At 43.0% G+C, this 23,275-nt stretch overlaps 1 protein-coding gene and 1 non-coding gene across 2 annotated transcripts; one reads left to right on the forward strand and one right to left on the reverse strand.

Annotated features, from left to right (window-relative positions):
• Nucleotides 1-1,301: 1,301 nt before the first annotated feature.
• On the forward strand, nucleotides 1,302-1,383 carry TRNAL-UAG (transfer RNA leucine (anticodon UAG)). The gene has a single exon. It is a non-coding gene; the product is annotated as a tRNA-Leu (tRNA).
• Nucleotides 1,384-5,889: 4,506 nt separating this feature from the next.
• On the reverse strand, nucleotides 5,890-21,024 carry LOC137095545 (putative short-chain dehydrogenase/reductase family 42E member 2). The gene is made up of 11 exons (XM_067462327.1): nucleotides 20,773-21,024; nucleotides 19,766-19,861; nucleotides 17,645-17,702; nucleotides 15,948-16,066; nucleotides 14,614-14,689; nucleotides 14,267-14,349; nucleotides 12,718-12,855; nucleotides 10,573-10,638; nucleotides 10,427-10,490; nucleotides 8,063-8,136; nucleotides 5,890-6,150 (listed from the first exon to the last, which is right to left on the reverse strand). Exons 1-11 carry the CDS (start codon nucleotides 21,022-21,024, stop codon nucleotides 5,890-5,892), a joined length of 1,287 nt encoding a protein of 428 aa, XP_067318428.1.
• Between the last annotated feature and the right edge of the window lie 2,251 nt (nucleotides 21,025-23,275).

Here is a 23,275-nt window from a genome sequence, read left to right on the forward strand (position 1 = left end):
GAATCAAGGAACATGAAAGGCACTGCAGACTCCTTCAACCAGAGAAGTCAGCCATAGCAGAGCACCTGATGAACCAGCCTGGACACAGCATATTATTTGAGAACACAGAAATGCTGGACCACTCCAACAACCACCATGTCAGACTACACAGAGAAGCCATTGAAATCCACAAGCATGTGGACAATTTCAACAGAAAGGAGGAGACCATGAAAATGAACAAAATCTGGTTACCAGTATTTAAAAACTCTAAAATTACAACAGCAAAACAGCAGAGAGGAAACAACCAGGCACATCTTAACACCTCTCAACAGAACATTTTCCCAGGCTCAGCCAGGCCTTCAAATGCTAATGAAGGTGGTCAGCTGAAACATTCACACCTAGTTTCAGCAGAGAGCTCTTTGCCCCACCCCAGTCATTCCACAGATATATAAACCCATTTTCCTATTTCCAACAGACCTCACTACCTCTGAGGATGCTTGCCATAGATGCAGGCGAAACGTCAGGAGAAATGCCTCTAGAACATGGCCCTATAACCCGAAAAAACCTACAAGAACCTAATAAAATAATATAATATGTTAAATGTTTTTATATTTTTCTGATGTTTTTAATTGTGTTCTATTTGTAAGTATTGGGCTTGTCTCTTGTAAGCTGCCCTGAGTCCCCTTGGGGAGATGGTTGTCGGTGTATTAAAATAATGTATTATTATTATTATTATTATTATTACTACTACTACTAATAATAATAATAATGCATTATAGTGGTATAGTACAATATACTAATGCATAATAATTGCTAGAGTCCAGCTGAAGCTCACTAAAATACTAAAATATAGCTTCTTTAAGAAACTTCCGAGTTGGAGCTAGTCACTATGTTAGCCACTCTTGGGAGTCTTGCAGAATTCAAATAGATAGAAGATGCAAAGAATGCAAGGGAATTGGTAAAAGCCTTGGGCATGTTTTTGTGGGTTTTTCTGCTTGGAGGAAAATAGTGGCGCCACACCGCCACCTCCTGTCCATAAGGCGCAACTGCAAGAGCGCCTCCTGGAGGAAAACAGTGGCGCGCCACCGCCCCCTCGCGTACACAAGGCGCAACTGCGGGCTCCAAGAGCGCCTCGAATGGTGGTTGAGGAGGACGCCATTAAGGGCATTGATTCCGAATCGAGAGGCGAGGATCGGGAAAGAGGAAAAAAGAACCCAATTGTGGAATGCTGGAGCTGTGGTACAAATACGAGCAAAGCGGGAAATTACGTCAAAGCATTGCGGAGCCCTTATATACCGTTCACGATCCCTGCTTGAGCGGGAGGTAGCGTGGCCGAGTGGTCTAAGGCGCTGGATTTAGGCTCCAGTCATTTCGATGGCGTGGGTTCGAATCCCACCGCTGCCAATACTCCTTTTCCCTTCCAATGCTGTTATTTTGGCTCACTCTGCTAGATGAGGAAGCGAGCTGGCATTATGGGCAATGGTGTCTTTTAAAAACAAGGCTTTTGATCTATATATATATTTAAAAAGACAAGAAATTATTCCTTGGTGCAATGACAATCTGCAGCTTCCATATAAGGAATGCAATGGGGGAAAACACAACTCAGGATTCAGAAAAGAGATTCAGGCCTGGGCAAAATTGGGGCTTCCAGGTGTTTTGGACCCCAACTCCCAGCATTCCTCCCAGCCTCAGGCCCCTTCCTTTTCCCCCTCAGCGCTGAGGGGGAAAAGGAAGGGGCCTGAGGCTGGGAGGAATGCTGGGAGTTGGCGTCCAAAACATTTGGAAGCCCCAAATTTGGCCTGATTTAGCTGCACCCAGCGTATTCACTGGTGCGAGTTCCATAAGTGTGCCTAAGAAACGGGGTTAAATCCACCGAGGCTCAGGGAATGATGGGAGCTGGAGTCCGATGCCATCTGTAGAATCGGTTTCCCCATTTATGTACGTAAAAGTCAAAGGCTGTCTCTCTGCCCATATGTCAGTTTGGACCACAAATGCTGGCACTAGATGAAGTGACCGTCTATTATGTCACCGGGTTGGATGTTGCTAGGTGAAGTGTCCCTCTGTTATGTCACTGGGTTGGATGCTGCTAGGTGAAGTGGCCCTCTGTTTTCAATGTGTTGGATGTTGCTAGGTGAAGTGTCCCTCTGTAATGTCACTGGGTTGGATGTTGCTAGGTGAAGCAGCCCTCTGTAATGTCACTGGGTTGGATGTTGCTAGGTGAAGTGGTCATCTGTTATGTAACTGGGTTGGATGCTTCTAGGTGAAGTGGCCCTCTACTATGTCACTGGGTTGGATGTTGCTACGTGGTGTCCCTCTGTTATGACACTGGGTTGGATGTTGCTAGGTGAAGTGGCCCTCTGTTATGACACTGGGTTAGATGTTGCTTGGTGAAGTGACCCTCTGTTACGTCACTGGGTTAGATGTTGCTTGTGAAGTGGCCCTCTGTTATGACACTGGGTTGGATGTTGCTAGGTGAAGTGGCCCTCTGTTATGACACTGGGTTAGATGTTGCTTGGTGAAGTGACCCTCTGTTACGTCACTGGGTTAGATGTTGCTTGGTGAAGTGTCCCTCTGTTATGACACTGGGTTAGATGTTGCTTGGTGAAGTGGCCCTCTGTTGTGTCACTGGGTTGGATGTTGCTAGGTGAAGTGTCCCTCTGTTACGTCACTGGGTTAGATGTTGCTTGGTGAAGTGGCCCTCTGTTGTGTCACTGGGTTGGATGTTGCTTGGTGAAGTGTCCCTCTGTTACGTCACTGGGTTAGATGTTGAAATGGCCCTCTGTTATGACACTGGGTTAGATGTTGCTTGGTGAAGTGGCCCTCTGTTGTGTCACTGGGTTGGATGTTGCTAGGTGAAGTGTCCCTCTGTTACGTCACTGGGTTAGATGTTGCTTGGTGAAGTGGCCCTCTGTTATGACACTGGGTTAGATGTTGCTTGGTGAAGTGGCCCTCTGTTGTGTCACTGGGTTGGATGCTGCTAGGTTAAGTGGCCCTCTGTTGTGTCACCGGGTTGGATTTTGCTGGGTGAAGTGGCCCTCTGTACTATCACTGGGTTGGATGTTGCTGGGTGAAATATCCCTCTATTATGTCACTGTGTTGGATGTTGCTGAGTGAAGTGTCCCTCTGTTGTCACTGGGTTGGATGTTGCTTGGTGAAGTTTCCCTCTGCGATGTCACTGGGTTGGATCTTGCTGGGTGAAGTGTCCCTTTATGTCACTGGGTTGGATGTTGCTGGGTGAAGTGTCCCTCTGTTGTGTCACTGGGTTGGATGCTGCTAGGTTAAGTGTCCCTCTGTGATGTCACTGTGTTGGATGTTGCTGAGTGAAGTGTCCCTCTGTTGTCACTGGGTTGGATGTTGCTGGGTGAAGTGTCCCTCTGCAATGTCACTGGGTTGGATGTTGCTGAGTGAAGTGTCCCTCTGTTATGTCACTGGGTTGGATGTTGCTTGGTGAAGTTTCCCTCTGCAATGTCACTGGGTTGGATGTTGCTGGGTGAAGTGTCCCTTTATGTCACTGGGTTGGCTGTTGCTAGGTTAAGTGTCCCTCTGTGATGTCACTGGGTTGGATGTTGCTGAGTGAAGTGGCCCTCTGTTGTCACTAGGTTGGATGCTGCTGGGTGAAGTGTCCCTTTATGTCACTGGGTTGGATGCTGCTAGGTTAAGTGTCCCTCTGTGATGTCACTGTGTTAGATGTTGCTGAGTGAAGTGTCCCTCTGTTGTCACTGGGTTGGATGTTGCTGGGTGAAGTGTCCCTCTGTTATGTCACTGGGTTGGATGTTGCTGGGTGAAGTGTCCCTCTGTTATGTCACTGGGTTGGATGTTGCTTGGTGAAGTTTCCCTCTGCGATGTCACTGGGTTGGATGTTGCTGGGTGAAGTGTCCCTTTATGTCACTGGGTTGGATGTTGCTAGGTTAAGTGTCCCTCTGTGATGTCACTGGGTTGGATGTTGCTGAGTGAAGTGTCCCTCTGTTGTCACTGGGTTGGATGTTGCTGGGTGAAGTGTCCCTCTGTGATGTCACTGGGTTGGATGTTGCTGGGTGAAGTGTCCCTCTGTGATGTCACTGGGTTGGATGTTGCTTGGTGAAGTTTCCCTCTGCGATGTCACTGGGTTGGATGTTGCTGGGTGAAGTGTCCCTTTATGTCACTGGGTTGGATGTTGCTAGGTTAAGTGTCCCTCTGTGATGTCACTGGGTTGGATGTTGCTGAGTGAAGTGTCCCTCTGTTGTCACTGGGTTGGATGTTGCTGGGTGAAGTGTCCCTCTGTTATGTCACTGGGTTGGATGTTGCTGGGTGAAGTGTCCCTCTGTGATGTCACTGGGTTGGATGTTGCTTGGTGAAGTTTCCCTCTGCGATGTCACTGGGTTGGATGTTGCTGGGTGAAGTGTCCCTTTATGTCACTGGGTTGGATGTTGCTAGGTTAAGTGTCCCTCTGTGATGTCACTGGGTTGGATGTTGCTGAGTGAAGTGTCCCTCTGTTGTCACTGGGTTGGATGTTGCTGGGTGAAGTGTCCCTCTGTTATGTCACTGGGTTGGATGTTGCTGGGTGAAGTGTCCCTCTGTGATGTCACTGGGTTGGATGTTGCTTGGTGAAGTTTCCCTCTGCGATGTCACTGGGTTGGATGTTGCTGGGTGAAGTGTCCCTTTATGTCACTGGGTTGGATGTTGCTAGGTTAAGTGTCCCTCTGTGATGTCACTGGGTTGGATGTTGCTGAGTGAAGTGTCCCTCTGTTGTCACTGGGTTGGATGTTGCTGGGTGAAGTGTCCCTCTGTGATGTCACTGGGTTGGATGTTGCTTGGTGAAGTTTCCCTCTGCGATGTCACTGGGTTGGATGTTGCTGGGTGAAGTGTCCCTTTATGTCACTGGGTTGGATGTTGCTAGGTTAAGTGTCCCTCTGTGATGTCACTGGGTTGGATGTTGCTGAGTGAAGTGGCCCTCTGTTGTCACTAGGTTGGATGTTGCTGGGTGAAGTGTCCCTTTATGTCACTGGGTTGGATGTTGCTAGGTTAAGTGTCCCTCTGTGATGTCACTGGGTTGGATGTTGCTGGGTGAAGTGGCCCTCTGTGAAAAAAATGACATGTGTCTGAGGGAAAGGAAGGAAGAAAGGACGGACGGACGGACGGACAGACAGAAGAAAGGATGGAAGGCAGGCAGGCATGATGCCTGTAAGACGTTGTGAAGGAAGCCCTTTCAAAGGAAAGAAAGAAAGAAACAAAGAAAGAAAGGGGGAATGAAAGAAATGGAGAAGGAAGAAAAGGGGAAAAGTTATGAGGGGAGGAAAAAGAGAAAAATGCAGGGTGGCCGCAGTTCCTCCGATACGGCGCAATGCTGAACATATAAGGCTAGTCTCTGATATGAAGAACTGCTGTAATTGTGAACTGGGCAGACACAGGATTTCCTCCCAACCTGTCATAAATCCTCCCACTCTAAAATAAGGCACCGATGGGCTTGAAAGCAGGCTTTTATTTCCAGCTTGCATACATTGCTATTGCTGCCGCAAAGTGCACGGGTGTTGTGTCGCTGCCTGAGATGGGCTGCCAGCGCTGCTCTCCTTGGCCCCCTTTTACTTCACCCCATTCCCCATCGTAAAGCGCGGTGACAACGTTTCTGCGGTAAGGTTTGTACGGAGCCCTTTTCGCTCTTCTGGTTGCGCCTTTCCCTAGTTTGAGAAATGAACACCAAATAACCAACCGAGGGAAGGCACGCTGTCACCAAATAACCTCCAAACTCCTTAAAGTTGTGCACTTTGCACTGTTGGCACTCTCCAGCAGGTCTGTTCTTGAGCCGAATTAAGACAATGGCCTCTTATCCTTGTTTACATCCCTGAAGGATAGCCACGGAGCTAAGAAAGGGTGCTGTGATATTGATGGGAGAACCATGTTCCATGTCGCAAGGTGGCTAAAAGGACAGCCAGGCTATTGCAGAATCCCCGCATAGGCATCCCGGAGCCGCAGGAGGACCTGGAGGACATCTGGGAATTTTATGAGCATGATAACCAGGCCGATCAGGAGGAGAATCAAAAGGAAGCACTTCAGGAGGAAGAAATTCCTCCGCCTTGGCCTTGTTTTCAAATACTGATCCACGCATTCGGCAAAGGAGTACTTCTTGGGGGAGTAGCCCAGCTCCGCACGCGCTTTGTCTATCTTGAAGGTGTGTGTGCAAGAGATGTTGAGCACCTGCGGATCAGAAACCATTAAGCAAAGCGTGAAAAATCAACACATGACAGCAGGGTTCAAAGGGAGGAAGCACGGCCCAGTGCAGCCTCCTCTAACCAGATAGTGGTGATAATTGTTGGAGCGTTTAAGGAATCAGTGAGTGTGTGTTTGTGTCAACTGCAAAATAAGATGCACTAAGTTGATTGGTCGGGCTACACTGCGGGAGCTAGCTGAGCCTGGGACTTTGGTTACTGTTACATTTTTGTTCAGGCTTGAGCTATGCATGGAGCTATGTTAACATTAGTATAAACTGCACATAAACATAATGAAGAAAATGCATAGTATGCAATGTATATAATTACTTTATCATTATCGAATGTTTGCTTTGGGTGCCTTTTTGGCATATCTATTATGCTGTTTGTTATAATCCATTTAGGGATTTACTGTGAATCACACTCTCTTATTAAGAAGTTATAGAAATCCTGAAGAAGGGGAAGTCCCCCGAAACAAGGCATCTCAACCCGGGGATCCTTGTCGGACAGTATTTTGAACTATATGGACTATTTTGGACTTGAGTTTACTTTTTCAAGGACTACTCCAGTATTTAATACATCACTTCAAAGACTGTGTAAATCTTTTCTTAATACTTATCATTTGTTGTGAGAATTCTAACAAGAGAGTGAAGATACTCACCATCGTCACAAGTAAAAGGAATATATATCATTTGGAAGAGTGAATTTATAATTCTCAAGCCTTGAGAAAACTCTAGAGGGAAATTACTGAGTAGCATTTAGATGTATACCCTATGCATTTTCTTCGTTACATTTATGTGCAGTTTAAACCAATTTACACAGTTAATGTTAACATAGCTCTATGTTGATAACAGTTTACACAAAGAGAAGTGAAGAGAGACGGAATCAGTGAGTGTGTGTGTGTCAACTGCAAAATAAGATGCACGAAGCTAATTGGTCAGGCTACACTTAGGGAGTTAGCTGAGCCTGGAATTTTTGGTTACTGTTATATTTTTGTTCAGGCTTGAGCTATGCACGTGCAGAGAAGCACAGAAAGAAGTGAAGCGAGACAGAATCAGTGAGTGTGTGTGTGTGTCAACTGCAAAATAAGATGTACGAAGCTGATTGGTCGGGCTATGCTTGGGGAGCTAGCTGAGCCTGGGACTTTTGGTTACTGTTACATTTTTGTTCAGGCTTGCAGAGAAGCACAGAGAGAAGCGAAGGGAGACAGAGTTTGGAGTGTGCTCTCGCTTCATGAGCTGCTGAAGGAGTTTATCCACATGGACAAAGAAAGACCATTTTAAATCTCTCATATAAGGACATTATGTGAGTTGATGCAACTAATCACACTGTACATATGTTGTTCTGAATTAAGAAGAGTAAACTACTTGTTCTTTATTTTTCACCTGTGTGGCATATTTTCTTTCTCTGGAAAGGCAGTGTGTGGGCTGATCAAACGTGAAGTACACGTGGTTTATTTTACATTACGCCACAATGATCATCCACATGCCCCCCAACCAAGTACTGGCTGTGCTTGCTATAATAGCAACTGCAGTCTAAGTCATTGGGAAATGATAATTGGAGGAACCTTTGCTTAATGGACAGTGTCAAACTGCAAAGCATGCTTCGACTCAACCAGAATGGCCAGGAATGATGGAAATTGGAATTCAACAGAAGGGTCATAGAACAGGGGGAAAAGGAAGGGCCTGAGGTTGTTAGGAATTGTGGGAGTTGAAGTCCAAAACATCTGGAGGGAAGGCCCAAGTTTGCCCATGCCTGGGTTAGAACCATGGGCCATTTAATAATCAACTAATTTCAAAGCAATTATAATAGAAATAAGTAAGGAAAAATGAACTAACTCTTAATTAATTATTCACAAGCTCTCTGAGCAAAAAATCAATAAAGGCAAATCTATATATTACCTCATTCCTGGTGATGGGAGGCGTTATTTCAACAAATGGGTATAACAGGTAGTACAAAATTTCTATTAATATAGCTGTAGAAACAAAAGCAATGATTTGAGATTGCAATGATCAGATCGGAAGGCAGGAAGATGCCACATATTAAGTCTGATTCGCAGCCGATCTGATTCAACATTGTCTTGGCCAGATCTCGAGAACGATATTTTTTAGGACTACAACTCGCTGCTGACTGGAGGGATTTTGCTGTGGTCCAAAAAGCACAGTTTCCGATCTCTGGATAGTTTCAGAACCGAACCAATCCTGGTTGCTTTGCCTGATATTCTACCTAAGAACTTCCATACGCAAGGAAGTTGCATATGGAAGTTCTGCCTCAGAGTCACAAAACTATGAAGCTGGAACCACATACTTCTTAGTTTGGCTACTTTTAGTCCAGCAAAGAAAGAATAGAGAAACAACAAGTTAAACATGAGCCAACAATGTGATGGGATTTTGCTTGGATAAATAGGAGTAGAGTGTCTAGATCAGGGGTTCTCAAACTACGGCCCACGGGCCACTTCCGGCCCGCCAATGGCACTTATCCGGCCCGCGGAAGAGGAGCACCCCCCCCCCCCCAAACAGTGCCTCTCCCTTGGCTGGCTTGCGAGGTGCTTTACGCGCGAGTAGGCTGCGCGGTGCTGCTCCTCCCTCAGCAGGCTCACGCTATCCGTCAGGCCCGATAGGCAGCGTGAGCCAGCCAAGGGAGGCTGCCCCGGCGCTCCATGCAGTCATGCCAGCCACATGACCTTGGAGGTGTCTACGGACAACGCTGGCTCTTCGACTTAGAAATGCAGATGAGCACCACACCCCAGAGTCGTACATGACTGGACTTCATGTCAGAGGAAAACCTTTAACTAGGAAAATTGTGGAAGATCCAGGGTGGGAGAAAGAACTCTTGTCTGTTGGAGGTAGGTATGAATGTTTCAATTGGCTACTTTGATTACCATTTCATAGCCTGACAGTTTTTAGGGAGAATCCTTTGAGAGGTGATTAGCTGGCCCTGATTGTTTCTTGTCTGGAGTTCTCCTGTGTTTGAGTGTTGTTCTTTATTTACAGTTATAATTTTAGAGTTTTTTTTAATACTGGTAGCCAGATTTTGTTCAGACTAGAAATAGGAAGATTTCCCATTCTCTGCTCCTGGAATTACTACCTAAAGAGGGCTAGAAAGAACCCCCTCTAAGGGCACTTCCACACAGCAAAATAAGATATGTGCAATGTACATAGGAATTTTTTTATTGATTTTTTTTTTTAAAAAACCCTATAGTCCGGCCCTCTAATGGTCTGAGGGACAGTGAACTGGACCCCTGGTCTAAACTTTTTTTTACCACTTTGACTAGGGACTCCTCCCTAACATTAGTACCAAAAGGGTTACAAATCAGTTTTTGATCAATTTTAGATTCAGTTTGGTTGTTTGGGGTGCTGATTCAGAAAATTGCATTGGATAGACCACATCAGCTCTACTTTCTGATACAGAACATATGCCATCTAGTAGTTGCCATCTGCTCGCCCACATAAAACCATATTTAATATTCTAGAGCTGCGTACCTTATTTTAGGTCTCACAGTCCACAGGTTGGGAACCATTGGTCTAGATCCAGGGAAGTCATGCTACCCCTCTATTCTGCCTTGGTCAGACCAAAACTGGAATATATTGACTCTAAGTTGGAATGTTTCCAGAAGAGGGTGACTAAAATGATCAAGGATCTGGAGAACAAGCCCTATGAGGAGTAGCTTAAAGAGCTGGGCATGTTTATCCTGCAGAAGAGAAGGCTGAGAGGAGACATGAGGGCCATGTATAAATATGTTAGGGGAAGTCATAGAGAGGAGGGAGCAGGCTTATTTTCTGTTGCCCTGGAGACCAGGACGCGGAACAATGACGTCAAACTACAGGAAAGAAAGGAGATTTCCCCTGAACATTAGGAAGAACCTCACTGTGTGAGAGAGCTGTTCAGCAGTGGAACTCTCTGCTCCAGAGTGTGGTGGAGGCTCCTCCTTTGGAGGTTTTTAAACAGAGGTTGGATGGCCTGTTGGGGGTGCTTTGAATGCAACTTTCCTGCTTCTTGGCAGAATTGGGTTGGGTTCAATGGGCCACGAGGTCTCTTTCAACTCTATGATTCTGTGAACGACCTCTGGCGGTGGTACTACAGCTCTCATAGTCAGCATGGCCAAAAGATCAACTTTTTCAAGGAATCACATGGCTATATAGCCCAAAAAGGTAACATTTCCAAGCTCTGGATTCATGTTCAGTTAATGCCCTCACCATGATTTGCCGTTGTTACCAAATCGTTAAAACTAGCAGAGAATTCAACCTCCAATGAACGCTGCTTACCTGACAGATGAACCAGAAAAACTGGAACCCTTATCAATGGTTTCCTAGTGCCTAATCTTTCAAACTGAAAGAAACAGTGAGATATTAATTTTAAAACATGAGGAAAGTGGCCGCAGCTTCCAGGGAGACAGAGGGCTTCTACTCACCAGTGGAGACAACCACTCAAAAATGTTCACTTTCTCATTGTCATTGATAAAATAGGCCTGGCCACCCTAGAAGGGATTCAGAGGAAGGACGGAATTAGGAGTTATTACAGAGCATGCGTCAAACTCAAGGTCTGAATTTGGCCTGCCGTGTCCTTTTATGCGGCCCTCCAGAGGCTGGACTACAACTCCTGTCTTCCTCACCATTAGACCTCATGATGGGAGTTGAGATACAGCAACATCTAGAAGACTGCAGTTTCTTCTGTTTAGTCAGGAGAGTGGGTTTGAATTACTGTATATACTTGAGTATAAGCCTAGCTTTTCAGCCCCCTTTTTAGACTGAAAAAGCTCCCCTCAGCTTGAGTCAAGGTTATTTATTATTTTATTTATTTATTTATTATTTGAACTTACATGCTGCCACTCCCCTGGGGCTCGGAGCAGCTTACAAGAATGGCTAAAATCTAACACAATTGTAAAACAATTTAAAACAATTTAAAAACAGCAATATCAAACATTAAAAGCCTGTCGAAACAGGTATGTTTACTCTGTTATTATTTTTATTACATTTATTATTTTACTCTCATTATTATTGGAAGGATACGTAAGCACATTTACATTGAAGAAGGTAAGAATAATGGTTCAATCAGAGTTGGACAGTCTTACCTTACATTACAGTTTTATGTAAATCTTCAGAAATATTTAATCGGATTCCTCAATTACTGTAATATTATTGGTATCTATTTTTATATTGAAATTTACCATTTGCTGCTACATTTCCCACCCTTGGCTTATATTCGAGTCAATACGTTTTCCCGGTTTTTTGTGGTAAAATTAGGTGTCTTGGCTTATATTCGGATCGGCTTATACTCGAGTATATACGGTAGATACAAAGCTTCTCACAAAACGCCTCACAACACAAGGAGTGACCATCACTCAAAAAATTATTATTTTGTCATTTGGGAGTTATAGTTGCTGGGACTTATAGTTCACCTACAATCAAAGAGCATTCTGAACTCCATCAATGATGGAATTGAACCAAACTTGGCACACAGAACTCCCATGACCAACAGAAAATACTGGAAGGGTTTGGTGGCCATTGACCTTGAGTTTGGGAGTTGTAGTTCACCTACATCCAGAGAGCACTGTGGACTCAAGCAATGATGGATCTGGACCAAACTTGGCACAAGCACTCAATACACCCAAATATGAACACAGATGGAGTTTGGGGGAAATAGACCTTGACATTTGGGAGTTGTAGTCACTGGGATTCACAGTTCACCTACAATCAAAGAGCATTCTGAACCCCATGAATGACAGAATCGGGGCAAACTTCCCTCACAGAACCCCCATGACCAACAGAAAATACTCAAGGCCATCCAATCCAACTCCCTTCATCAGGGCAAGAAAACGTAATCAAAGTCCTCCTGACAAAGAGCCATCCAGCCATATAGATAGATAGATAGATAGATAGATAGATGATAGATAGATATGATTCACACACAAATACAGGGTTAGTCAAAATGCATAGGCCAATAAGCCATTCAATTGAATGGCTTTTTGGCCTATGCATTTTGACTAACCCTGTATAGTATCATAGATTTGAAAGGGACCCCTAAAGAAGGACAATATGTTGCATGTTCCAGGGTGGGCAAACCAGACACTCTCCACATTAACACTGACAAAGAAACAGCAAGAAATACTGTTTACCCACAAGCATCAAGAAATTACATATATTAGAAACCAACACTTTCTCATTACTTCATTTTCGAGATCACCAGACTGGGCCACAGCAACGCGTGGCAGGGGACAGCTAGTAATATTATAATTATATATTTTATATTACATGTAATATTACTAATAATATTACAATATAATGGTATAGTACAATATAGTAATATATAATACTGATATTACTATGCTAATAATATAATATATTGTATGTATCTATATCTTGTAAGCCGCTCTGAGCCCCCTTTGGGTGAGAAGGACAGCATATAAATGTCGCAAATAAATAAATAAATATTGAGGATGCCCTAATATTTTCAGTGTTACTCTGACCCTCATCTCAAAAGTTTTAAAAGTCACATCAAAGCATCAATTCAAAAAAGGAATGGGAGAAACGGATGAACGAGGTGGGCCTTGACTTACAGCTATGTACTTCTTCTCCGGAGTGAGTGCCTCAGCAGCAAGGATATGAGCTTGGACAAGATTTTTGATGTGGACCCAGTTCATTAAAGTGTTGGAATCCCCAACTCTGAAGGCAAACAATCCTCTCTCAATATTCAACTGTTGGAACACAGGAAACGTGAAAGGGTTAAGGTATTGCCGAATTAGCAACAGAACAGATATGACGCGAGAGACCTGTGCCATTTCTCTGGATTCCAAAAAAGAGAGACTAGCTCAAAAAGAAATGGCTGGAATAAGTTTCTGGGAAGGGAGTTCCATAACAGAGATGCTGTTACATAGAATGACTCATTTTAAGCCCCTTCTACACTGCCATATATAATGCAGATTATCTGCTGTGAACTGGATTATTGTTGTATGTCAGCCTGTTCACCCTGCGATTGTGCCTGATGTTCATGCTGATGTTCATGATGGTAATGGGCATGATGGTCCAGTTGCTGGGCCAGGGTCTGTTGAGATTGTGGATGAGGGGTTGCTTGGGCCTGAGCTAAGATCAGAAGAGAGGCCTGAGCTACGCCAGGAAGATTCACAAGGCCACATTCCTGAGAGAGGCCTCTCACCACTTTTCTCAGAGCAAGTGTCTGAAAATGATGCTGAGATTGATTTGCCAGGTGTAGGAGTTAATGAGGGAGGGGATAGTGAAACCATGGACAGAAAGCACAGTTTTAGTAAACAGAGGCAGAATTTTAGGGGACTAAGGCATCAGTTCAGCTACAGCAAAAGAAAGATAACAAATCATTATCTGGTGGGGAAATTAAGAAAAATGCTTTCCTTTTAGTTTTGGAATCTGATTATAATATCAATGGGAGATGATTGCCTCAGTCAAGTCAACTGTTATTTTATCATGGTCTTGCTTTCAAGTGCTCTGAGTTTCATGTACCAAGTTTTTGCCAAGCTTAAGTTTTGCCTATGGGACTTTCCTGCTGTTTTGTTTCATGGTTTCAGGTGCCTTGTTTCATGGATTTCTATGTACTCGTGGATCTCGTTACCCTTTGTAGCTTATGGTCTATTTTGGACTTTGGATCTTTACGGTTTTGCTATTTTTTACTGCTTTGCGTTTTTGTCTGTTTGTTTGTTTTGTTCAGTTAGAAATGTAAAACAATGGTCTGGTTGCCCCTGACATGATAAATAAACTGCTTTGCTTACATATATTCTACAATAAACTGCTTCCTGGTTTTACCAAGCTGGTGTTCCTGCTCTGGTGTACAACAATTATATGGCAGTGTAAAAAAAGTTAAAGGTTGTCCCTTAACATTAAGTCCAGTCATGTCTGACTCTGGGGTGTGGTGCTCATCTCCATTTCTAAGCCGAAGAGCTGGCGTTGTCCGTAGACACCTCCGAGGTCATGTGGCCGGCATGACTGCATGGAGCGCTGTTGTATGGCAGTGTAGACTCATATAATCCAGTTCAAAGAAGACAATATAGATTATCTGCTTTGATAATCTGGATTATATGGCAGTGTAGAAGAGTCCTTAGACAGCAAATGGTATTTTGAGCTAGTCAAGATACATACTGCTAGTCGGGGCAAATGCCTTTCTTCTTCTGGCCCATAGATGCCTGGTGATCGAAGAGCACATGTGTAGAGTTTACCGCCTCCTACGAAACAAGACACAATAAGAATTGATTCAGTCAAGCAGCTGAGGGGGAAAAGGAAAGGACCTGAGGCTGTTACGAACTGTGGGAGTTGAAGTCCAAAACACCTGCAGGGCTTAAGTTTGCCCATGCCTGAACTACTGGGTCACATGGCTTATATACACAGAATGAAAACAGGAAGCCATGTTGTTCATTACCACAGGCAGCAAAATGTCCTGACCTGGCCTTAGGCGGTAGGCTTTTAAATTTCAGGGGAAAAATAAATACCTGCTAGTGGTGATTCATTAGCTGCCAGTACCATTTGTTCTGCAATGGCCTTGGTTCTGGAATATTCGTTAACATGCTAAAAAAAAAGGACAAAATGGAATTAATACAATTAATCACACAAGTCGGATCATTTATCATGCCCGGTAGTAAAATTATTTGTAACTAAATTAAACAGTAAAGCAGGAATGAAGTAGTTGAACAGGTAGGCAAGTAATAATAATAATAATACTATATTTGTATTCCACTCTATCTCCCTAAGAGGACTCAGGACTGATTATAGAACCCATATACAGCAAACATTCAATGCTGTTATACAATTAACAGGTACAGACAATATAGAAACAGAGGTAAAGGCTTTCCCCATCTTTTTCCATTTCCGGCACCTGGCGGCTGTGCCACAAGGGGTACTGTTGCTCCATTTTCCATGCCAGGGAGCTTTGTCATCCTTTGACGTCCTCCAAATCAAATTTCCGGCTTGTCCTTATGAGTGCCTCTTTTATTACTTTCCCAATTAAAGCAGTACCTATTTATCTACTCACATTTCACATGGTCTTGAACTGCCAATCTTTGATCGGCAGGATTTTCTGCAGTTTAGAGGTTTAACCCGCTGTGCTAAGCCCGGTCCCTCTTCTCCTGCTTTCCTCTTCATACATTGTTCACAGAGGCCCCATCTACACTACCATATAATCCAGATTATCAAATCAGCTAATCCACATTATCTGCTTTGAACCGGATTATATGAGTCAACATTGCCAGATAATCCAGTTCAAAGCAGGTAATCTGGATTTTATGTGACAATGGAGAAGGGGCCACAGTCACTATATTTAAACAGCTACCAAAGCATGCCCCAGCTTTCTCTAACTCAATGCCTTTCAGATGTATTGAACTACAAATGCCATCATCTTCACTCAAAATGCCTGCTTGTGCTTCATGTTTGCTGGCCATTTTCTTAACAGTTTAACTGTGTTGAACTGCATTATATGGCACTGTAGATGGGGCCTAAGTCGGCATTTGTATTATCCCAAACCGCAGAAGCAAGAAGAAAGGCTTAGGAAGAATTCCCTGTTTAAACCACCAGTACTACAATTTGTTGGTTTTTTAACAGCCATGAATGGCAGTCAGATACAAAAAACATGTTTTTTTCATCCCCAAAAAATCAACTGTTCACCTATCCTCCAGTTCAATATTCTTATTGAGCAGGCTTAATTAAGGGGAAAAATAATTTTCCTGAAAGAAATTAGGCTATTGACAAGAAGTCCTATCCTTCCAGTTTCCCCACACCTGAATCGTGCAATAAAGCATTCTAAACTAACATAAAATGAGAGTTCAATTACCTTATCGAGGGGAAAATAAGTCACGGATGCCTCATCTCCATCTATAATGGTTTGTCCCGCAAATACCACATTGACTGAGCTGGTGTACACCAATCTGGGAATGTTTCGTTGTTTGCAAACTGCAGAGGTGCAAGATATAAAATCATTTATTATGGATGAGAGCAACATGGAAGGAACTTTTAAAAAAACAAGTGTTTTTACAGCATTCGTTTGGCTTTTAGACTTCACATCTCAGAAATGATCGGCCAGCATGGCAAAAAAATAAAATAAACAAGTACCCTTTCCATTTTATCATGACAGTTTGACAGGGGCCGCAGTGGCGCAATGTGTTAAACCATTTAACTGTTGAATCTGCTGACCTAAAGGTTGGCAGTTTGAAGCTGTGGGTCAGGGTGAGTTCCCACTGTTAGCCCTAGCTCCTGCCAACCTAACAGTTAGAAAGCATGCAAATGTGAATAAATCAATAGGTACTGCTTTGGTGGGAAGGTAACACAGGAGCCCATGGAGCCATGCCGGTAACATGACCAGGAGATATTTACGGACAACAGGCTCCTCGGCTGATGCACTCCAGGACAGGAAAAGCCCTCTGACTTTAAACACCATACCATTGGATGGGACCAATCCTTTTATTGAAGATAATTAAAAAACAGTAAAGTAAAAAAAAAAACACTTTAAAGGAACAGGTAAATCCAATTAGGTAAGAAGATAAGCAGGAGCAAAGTAGTCCAGGGTAATAGTCCAGCAAAGTCAATAAAAACAAAGTCAAAGCTTCCCAAATAAAATGCAAGAAATCAGGAAACATGAATCCAAGGCATGAATATAAAAGCATAGAATCCAAGAATCAAAACCATGAAACAAAGGCACTTAAACATGGACTTTCTAAGCAAAGCTTCCATTAAACAAGGATGCGATCTTGACTTGATTCCAAACGATGCTTCATCTGACTACATATCCTGTACTTGGGACTTTTATCTCCTCATTAGCTATGTCTCTAGAGCTCAGAAATTGGTTTTGCTTTAACTTAGAATTTCTTATCTTTTTCTCTCAGAGCCTGGCAGAACACCAAAGCCATTGTTTGGCTGCCCTGTTTTGACTGATCTCCTCTCATCTTATCTATTTGCTCATTATCTATTTGCTCATTAATTTCTGCAGCTGGGCCAAGTGCCAAGCTTTTTTCATGTTCTTTATCATGGGAACCGCCCTGAGTCGCCTCCGGGCTGATATGGGCGGGATAGAAATGATGATGTAAATAAATAACTCTCTGGTAACAATTCAGAAAGCACACCATCATCCTCACACCCCTCAGGGACATTCTCATGGGAAACTACACTTTAAACAGGGATCTCCTGGTCATTCTCTCCATCAATATCAATGACTAAACCATTGCCATCTTGAAACTCATCTTGAAACTCATCTTGAAACTCATTGACATAACTCCCCACGTCCAAACCACCCTGATCCTGAAACGCAATCACAGGTTGAGCTCCAACATCGCCTTGGAAATGGAACAAGAGCACCACCCCATGGCCTGAGTTGAGCACTGCCTCGAGTAGGCTGCTAGGAATTGTGGGAGTTGAAGTCCAAAACACCTGGAGGGCCGAAGTTTGGGAATGACTATTCAAAACTACAAAGAACATCAATGCTGCCTTCTATTCTGCAAAAGCTGCCACCACCCCAAGGAAATCAAAGGCACGCACCTTCAAGAACGACTTCAGTTCCCCCAATGTTGATGGACTGAATTTCTTTCTTACGCAACTAAGAAAAGTGGAGAGAGACTTAAGTGTCACAGCAGCTGCTGTAGAAAAAACAAGACAACTACTTTATTCCATTTTTGCTAAAAATGATTCTGCAGACCTCTTAGGCTGGAAGACAACTGGCCAGGTGCCTGCAGAAGTTCATTTTTTCTCTTTTGGGGCTATGAAAAGAAAGAGAGAAGCCTGCCTCTCTGTTCTGCTTTGGTCAGACCTCACCTAGACACCACAATTCAAGAAATATTTTGAACAGCTGGAGCATGTCCAGAGGTGGGTGACTAAAATGATCAAAGGTTTGGAAAGCATGAATTCCTATGAAGAGTGGCTTAAAGAGCAGTATGTTTAGCCCGCAAAAGAGAAGACACAAGAGCCATGTTTAAATGTTTGAAAGGATATCATAAGGGAGCAGGCTTGTTTTCTTCTGCCCTGGAGACATGGGCCCCTTCCATACAGCTGAACTAGATTATATGGCAGTGTAGACCCAGATAATCTAGTTCAAAGCAGATATTGTGGATTATCTACCTTGATATTCTGGGTTATATGGCTGTGTGGAAGGGCCCTAGCACTCAATGGAGTCATTGGTTCAAATGTTAGGAAGGAGTTCCTGACCATAAGAAGAGCTGTCCAACAGTGGAACTCTCTGCCTCAGAATTTTAAAGAGGCTCCTTCTCTGGAGGCTTTTAAACAGAGGTTGGATGGCCATCTGTTGGAGGAGATTTGATTGTGATTTCCTGCATGGGCAGAGGGTTGGACTGGGTGGTCCTTGGGATCTCTTCCAACTGTATGATTCTATGACCAATTAATGGAGTTCAAATTAGAGTGACCAGAGGACAAAGTCACACGATAGTGGGCAAAAGAAAGCCCTTCCTGCACAACTCTGTGATTCTATGATCCTTGGACATAGCACAATGGAAGATGGTCCTGGGTTTCAGGTTTTGGTCAATCCCAGTTAAGTAGATCAAGCCTGCCAATTTGTTGTTACTCATGCTAAAAAACCAAAATTAAAAATTATTGCCAATCTATTCCAAATAACTCAGAAATCCACCAATAGATCAGGCATGGGAAAAATGTTGGCCTTCCGAGTGCTTTGGACTTCAACTCCCACAATTCATAACAGCCTCAGGGCCCTTCCTTTTCCCCTACAGCTGCTTAAGCATTAAGAGTTGAAGTCCAAAACACAGGGAAGCTCGAAGTATTCCCATGCCTGCAACAGATTAATATTGATCTTCTTGTCAGAAATTAGCTGGGTATTGTTGATTACAAAAGTGTGAGTCAAGCACTGAAATAGTTAGTAGGCCGAAGCCTGTTAGAGTCAGTGAGCCAAAGCTAGTGTTGTCCTGAGGAGTGTGAGGTAAACCTCTGTGTGAGAGAAGCCTTGTGTGAGAAAGCTGCAGTGTGAAGGCTGCTGCGTGTAAAGCTACTATGTATTTGTTTATTTGTAATGGGTTGTTGTAGGTTTTTTCGGGCTATGTGGCCATGTTCTAGAGGCATTTTCTCCTGACGTTTCGCCTGCATCTATGGCAAGATTCCTCAGAGGTAGTGAGGTCTGTTGGAACTAGGAAAAAGGGTTTATATATCTGTGTAATGACCAGGGTGGGGCAAAGGACTCTTGTCTGCTGGAGCTAGGTGTGAATGTTTCAACTGGTTTGTTTATTTGTAATGTTTGGCTACCAAAAACCTCCTAAAGAAAATATAACATTGTCCCCTGTGTTTTTGTTCTTTTTATCACTTTGAGCTACTGGTGCTGGGTCACGCTGCTGCTAATAAGTTACTCTGCTGTACATTTATGAGGAGGGTCTTTGTTAATAACTCAACCAACATTTCTCCCATCTCAGCCTGGATCTACACAGCCATACAAAATCCAGATTATCTGCTTTGAACTGGATTATATGGCAGTGTGGACTCATACAATCCAGTTCAAAGCAGACAATATGGATGATCTGCTTTGATAATCTGGATGATATGGCAGTGTAGATCCAGCTTCATTCCCAAAGAATCCATACTGCTGGTCTCAAATGGTCAATCCAATGCAAAAACTAAAGGATAAAGAAGAAAAGGCACACTTACTTGTTCTGATCCGGACATTCCATAGGCAGCTGAATGAATGACACAGTCTGCCCCTTCACACGCAGCATAGAAGTCCCTGAAGACTCGCACATCAGCCTACACCATAGGCAAGAATTTGGTTGAGTGGCGATTTGGGGTAGCTATTTAACATGTCTCTAATGAAGTTGTTACACACTTCTGCCTCAGTTAATGCTGCATACAGTACAATATATTGGAAGGCTTAGGTCCAGATATACAATATCTGTGATTGCAGATGTGACAGAAGATGAAAACGAGAAATCCACAAAAGAAGCACGAGGACATTGAGGGTGTCCCTATAGTTGGTGGCCATAGCCTTGGAAAATGAGGCATTCACTTTGATGGCAGCATTGGGGGTGAGTGGAAGCCTCATGAATTGATTGATTGCAGCAGAGAGATAGGCAGAACCTCACAGAAGTCCTCCCCTATCTATCTATCTATCTATCTATCTATCTATCTATCTATCTACTATATTAGTATACTGCCCCTCTCAGCCCGGATGCGAATCGAGGCAGTTTACAGTTGGCAATCAATGCCCCACAAAATAAAATAATATAAAACATATAAAAACAATAAAACAATTAAAACCATAAAGCACAAGTCCTCAGGTGCTCTTGTTCCATTTTCCATTATTATGAGCCTGTTATCCACAGACCCTCCTGGTCGCGTTTTGCCGGCATGGCTCCAGGGGTGTCTTTTACCTTCCCGCCAAACCAATAACTACTGAACAACTCACATTACATGTTTTCAAACTGCTGGGTTGACAGGAGCTAGGGCCGAAACCAGAGCTCATCCCAACCTGCGGCTTCGAACTGCCAACCTTCCAGTCAGCAAGTTTTTCTGCAGCTAGCAGTCCATATTATCAAACTTTCTCAAGAATGGTTTTAAACAGCTCCAACAGATGTAGTGATACTTAAAAAATGCAAAAACTATCTTTACATAATTATTCCTTTTGAAAAATATGGCAAAAAGAAAAAAAAAGTAAATACCTGTACAACTTGTACTCCTTTTGGAACTTCCCACTGACACGGCTTTACGTCATAGAGAATGACTTCCGTTCCTGATTTGGCAAGGGCCCGGCCGAGAGTGAAGCCGAAACACCCAGACCCTCCAGTGACCACCGTCCTGTCGCTGACTCTCTTTAGGGCTGGCTTACTGCTGCCTGCTTTTTGCTCACAGGGTTTGGGGCACGGTTTACAGGCAGTTTGGTGTTTCCGGTCCTTGTGGGGCGGTTTCTCCATTGTGGGCTGAGGCATTCCGTGATTGACCAGGTTGTCTGTTACACAGCTCCATACAGGGTACCAATCGCTCACCTTCTCATAACCTGTTTAGAGAGTATAAGGATCAGTTATGCTGCAATTGCACAAGTTCTCAGTTATTTGGTCAATGCAGGTGCTTGTATAAGTCAGCATTTCCCCCTTCATGTTGCATGTCTTAGTGATGCATGTCTTAAGACAGGCATGGGCAAAGTTTGGCCCTTCCTCCAGGTGTTTTGGACTTCAACTTCCACAATTCCTGACCTCAGCCCCCCCTTCCTTTTCCCCCTCAGCCGTTTAAGCGGCTGAGGGGGGAAAGGAAGGGGCCTGAGGTCAGGAATTGTGGGAGTTGAAGTCCAAAACACCTGGAGGAAGGGCCAAACTTTGCCCATGTCTGTCTTAAAAGATGTGTCACCAACATGAAATGTTTGGAAAGCTTTGATCTTGAGTAAAATGGTAAACTAAGTGTATGATGCATTTAAATACAACTGTTGAAAAAGAAGCCACAACACAGGGATCTCTACTTCACCTCTCAATTGCTTTAGAATACTTCTATTCAAAAGGAGGCATTGTCTTCCTGGCAGTTGGAGCAGTTGCACAGAATTCTACCTCCACTGTTTGTGCAACAAAATCAGGCCTGGGAAAATTTGGGTCCATGAGAGCGAAAAGAAAAATGCATGATGCTATTAGGAATTGTGGGTGCTGAAGTCCAAAACTCTGGAGGGAGGGCCATGTTTGTCTATGCCTGGTCTACACCATTGTCCGAATGTCCCAACTGCTTTATGGTTATTACAAACCGAATCTGATCCATACCAAAATAATAGTAGTAATAATACATTTTATTTTGTTACTTCATGGATTTTGTTGTGATGTATTTTTCTGTTATTTTGTGTTTAACTTTATATTATTTTTGGGCTTGGCCTCATGTTAGCCGCCCCGAGTCCCCTTTGGGGAGATGGTGGCAGGGTATAAATAAAGATTATTATTATTGGCACAAAAGCACAGTATGTCACAGTAAACGAGATCTATATGCTGGATTTCATATCACAAAATCACAAGTCAAACACTTCCCAAACGTCTAGGATGCCAGAAAATCGCACTATTGTTGTTATTATTATTATTATTATTATTATTATTATTATTATATCCTGCCTTTATTTGTATCTCCCAGGGGGACTCGGGGCGGCTCACAAAGCACTCAAGGTGTGACATGCAAAATACAACAAGTGCAAAACAAAACATATGAGTAGACCGTAAACAATCAACACAACATCATAAATTCACAGTACCCCCTGGTAAAAACAATAGAATACAGCAGTTGCCAAAGATAAAACAGCAGTATTTGATCTCAGAAGTATAAAGGGCTAATAAAGAATCTAAAGGTCCTCATATATATTATTAGAGAGTCTAAATCAAGGGTCCCCAAACTAAGGCCTGGGGGCTGGATATGGCCCTCCAAGATTATTTACCCAGCCCTTGCTCAGGATGAATCTAAGTCTGAAATGACTTGAAAGCACAACAACAACAACAACAACAACAACCCTATTTCATCAGCCAAAAGCAGGCCCACACTTCCCATTGAAATACTAATAAGTTTATATTTGTTAAAATTGTTCTTAATTTTAATTATGGTATTGTTTTTAAGTGTTTTTTTTTTTTTGCACTACAAATAAGATATGTGCAGTGTGCATAGGAATTCATGTTTTTTTCAAATTATAATCTAGCCCTCCAACATCTTGAGGGGCTGTGACCTGGCCCTCTGTTTAAAATGTTTGAGGACCCCTGGTCTAAACATTTGTTTATTTGTTTATTTATTTACGACATTTATATGGCACCCTTCTCACCCCGAAGGGGACCCAGAGCGGCTTACAAGTTGTATGTACATACAATATATTATATTACTGTATATTAGCATAGTACAATATTAGTATTATATATTACTATAGTGTACTATACCACTATACTGTAATATTATTAGTAATAGTACATGTAATATGAAATATAAAATTATTATATTTATTTATTTATTTATTTATTTATTTACAGTATTTATATACCGCCTTTCTCACCCCTGGGGAGACTCAAATATTAATAATATTATTACTATTAGTATTATATTGTATTACATAATATTAATAACAATATTATATGTGTATACAATATATTATAATATTAACACAGCACCATATTAATATTATATATTACTATAGTGTTGCTGGAGGAAGGGGCTCCCAAC

This window comes from Anolis sagrei, chromosome Y (genome assembly GCF_037176765.1).
Source record: "Anolis sagrei isolate rAnoSag1 chromosome Y, rAnoSag1.mat, whole genome shotgun sequence".
NCBI lineage: Eukaryota > Metazoa > Chordata > Lepidosauria > Squamata > Dactyloidae > Anolis > Anolis sagrei.

Bases quoted from the DNA above. Each gene is read 5' to 3' on its own strand.
- LOC137095545 (XM_067462327.1), bottom strand. From the start codon at position 21,024: ATGGAGAAACCGCCCCACAAGGACCGGAAACACCAAACTGCCTGTAAA. The intron at 10,491-10,572 runs GTGAGTAGAAGC...TGTTTCTTTCAG, and splicing joins TTGAGTGGTTGTCTCCACTG to TTTGAAAGATTAGGCACTAG. The intron at 8,137-10,426 runs GTAAGCAGCGTT...TTGTTTCTACAG, and splicing joins TTTTCTGGTTCATCTGTCAG to CTATATTAATAGAAATTTTG.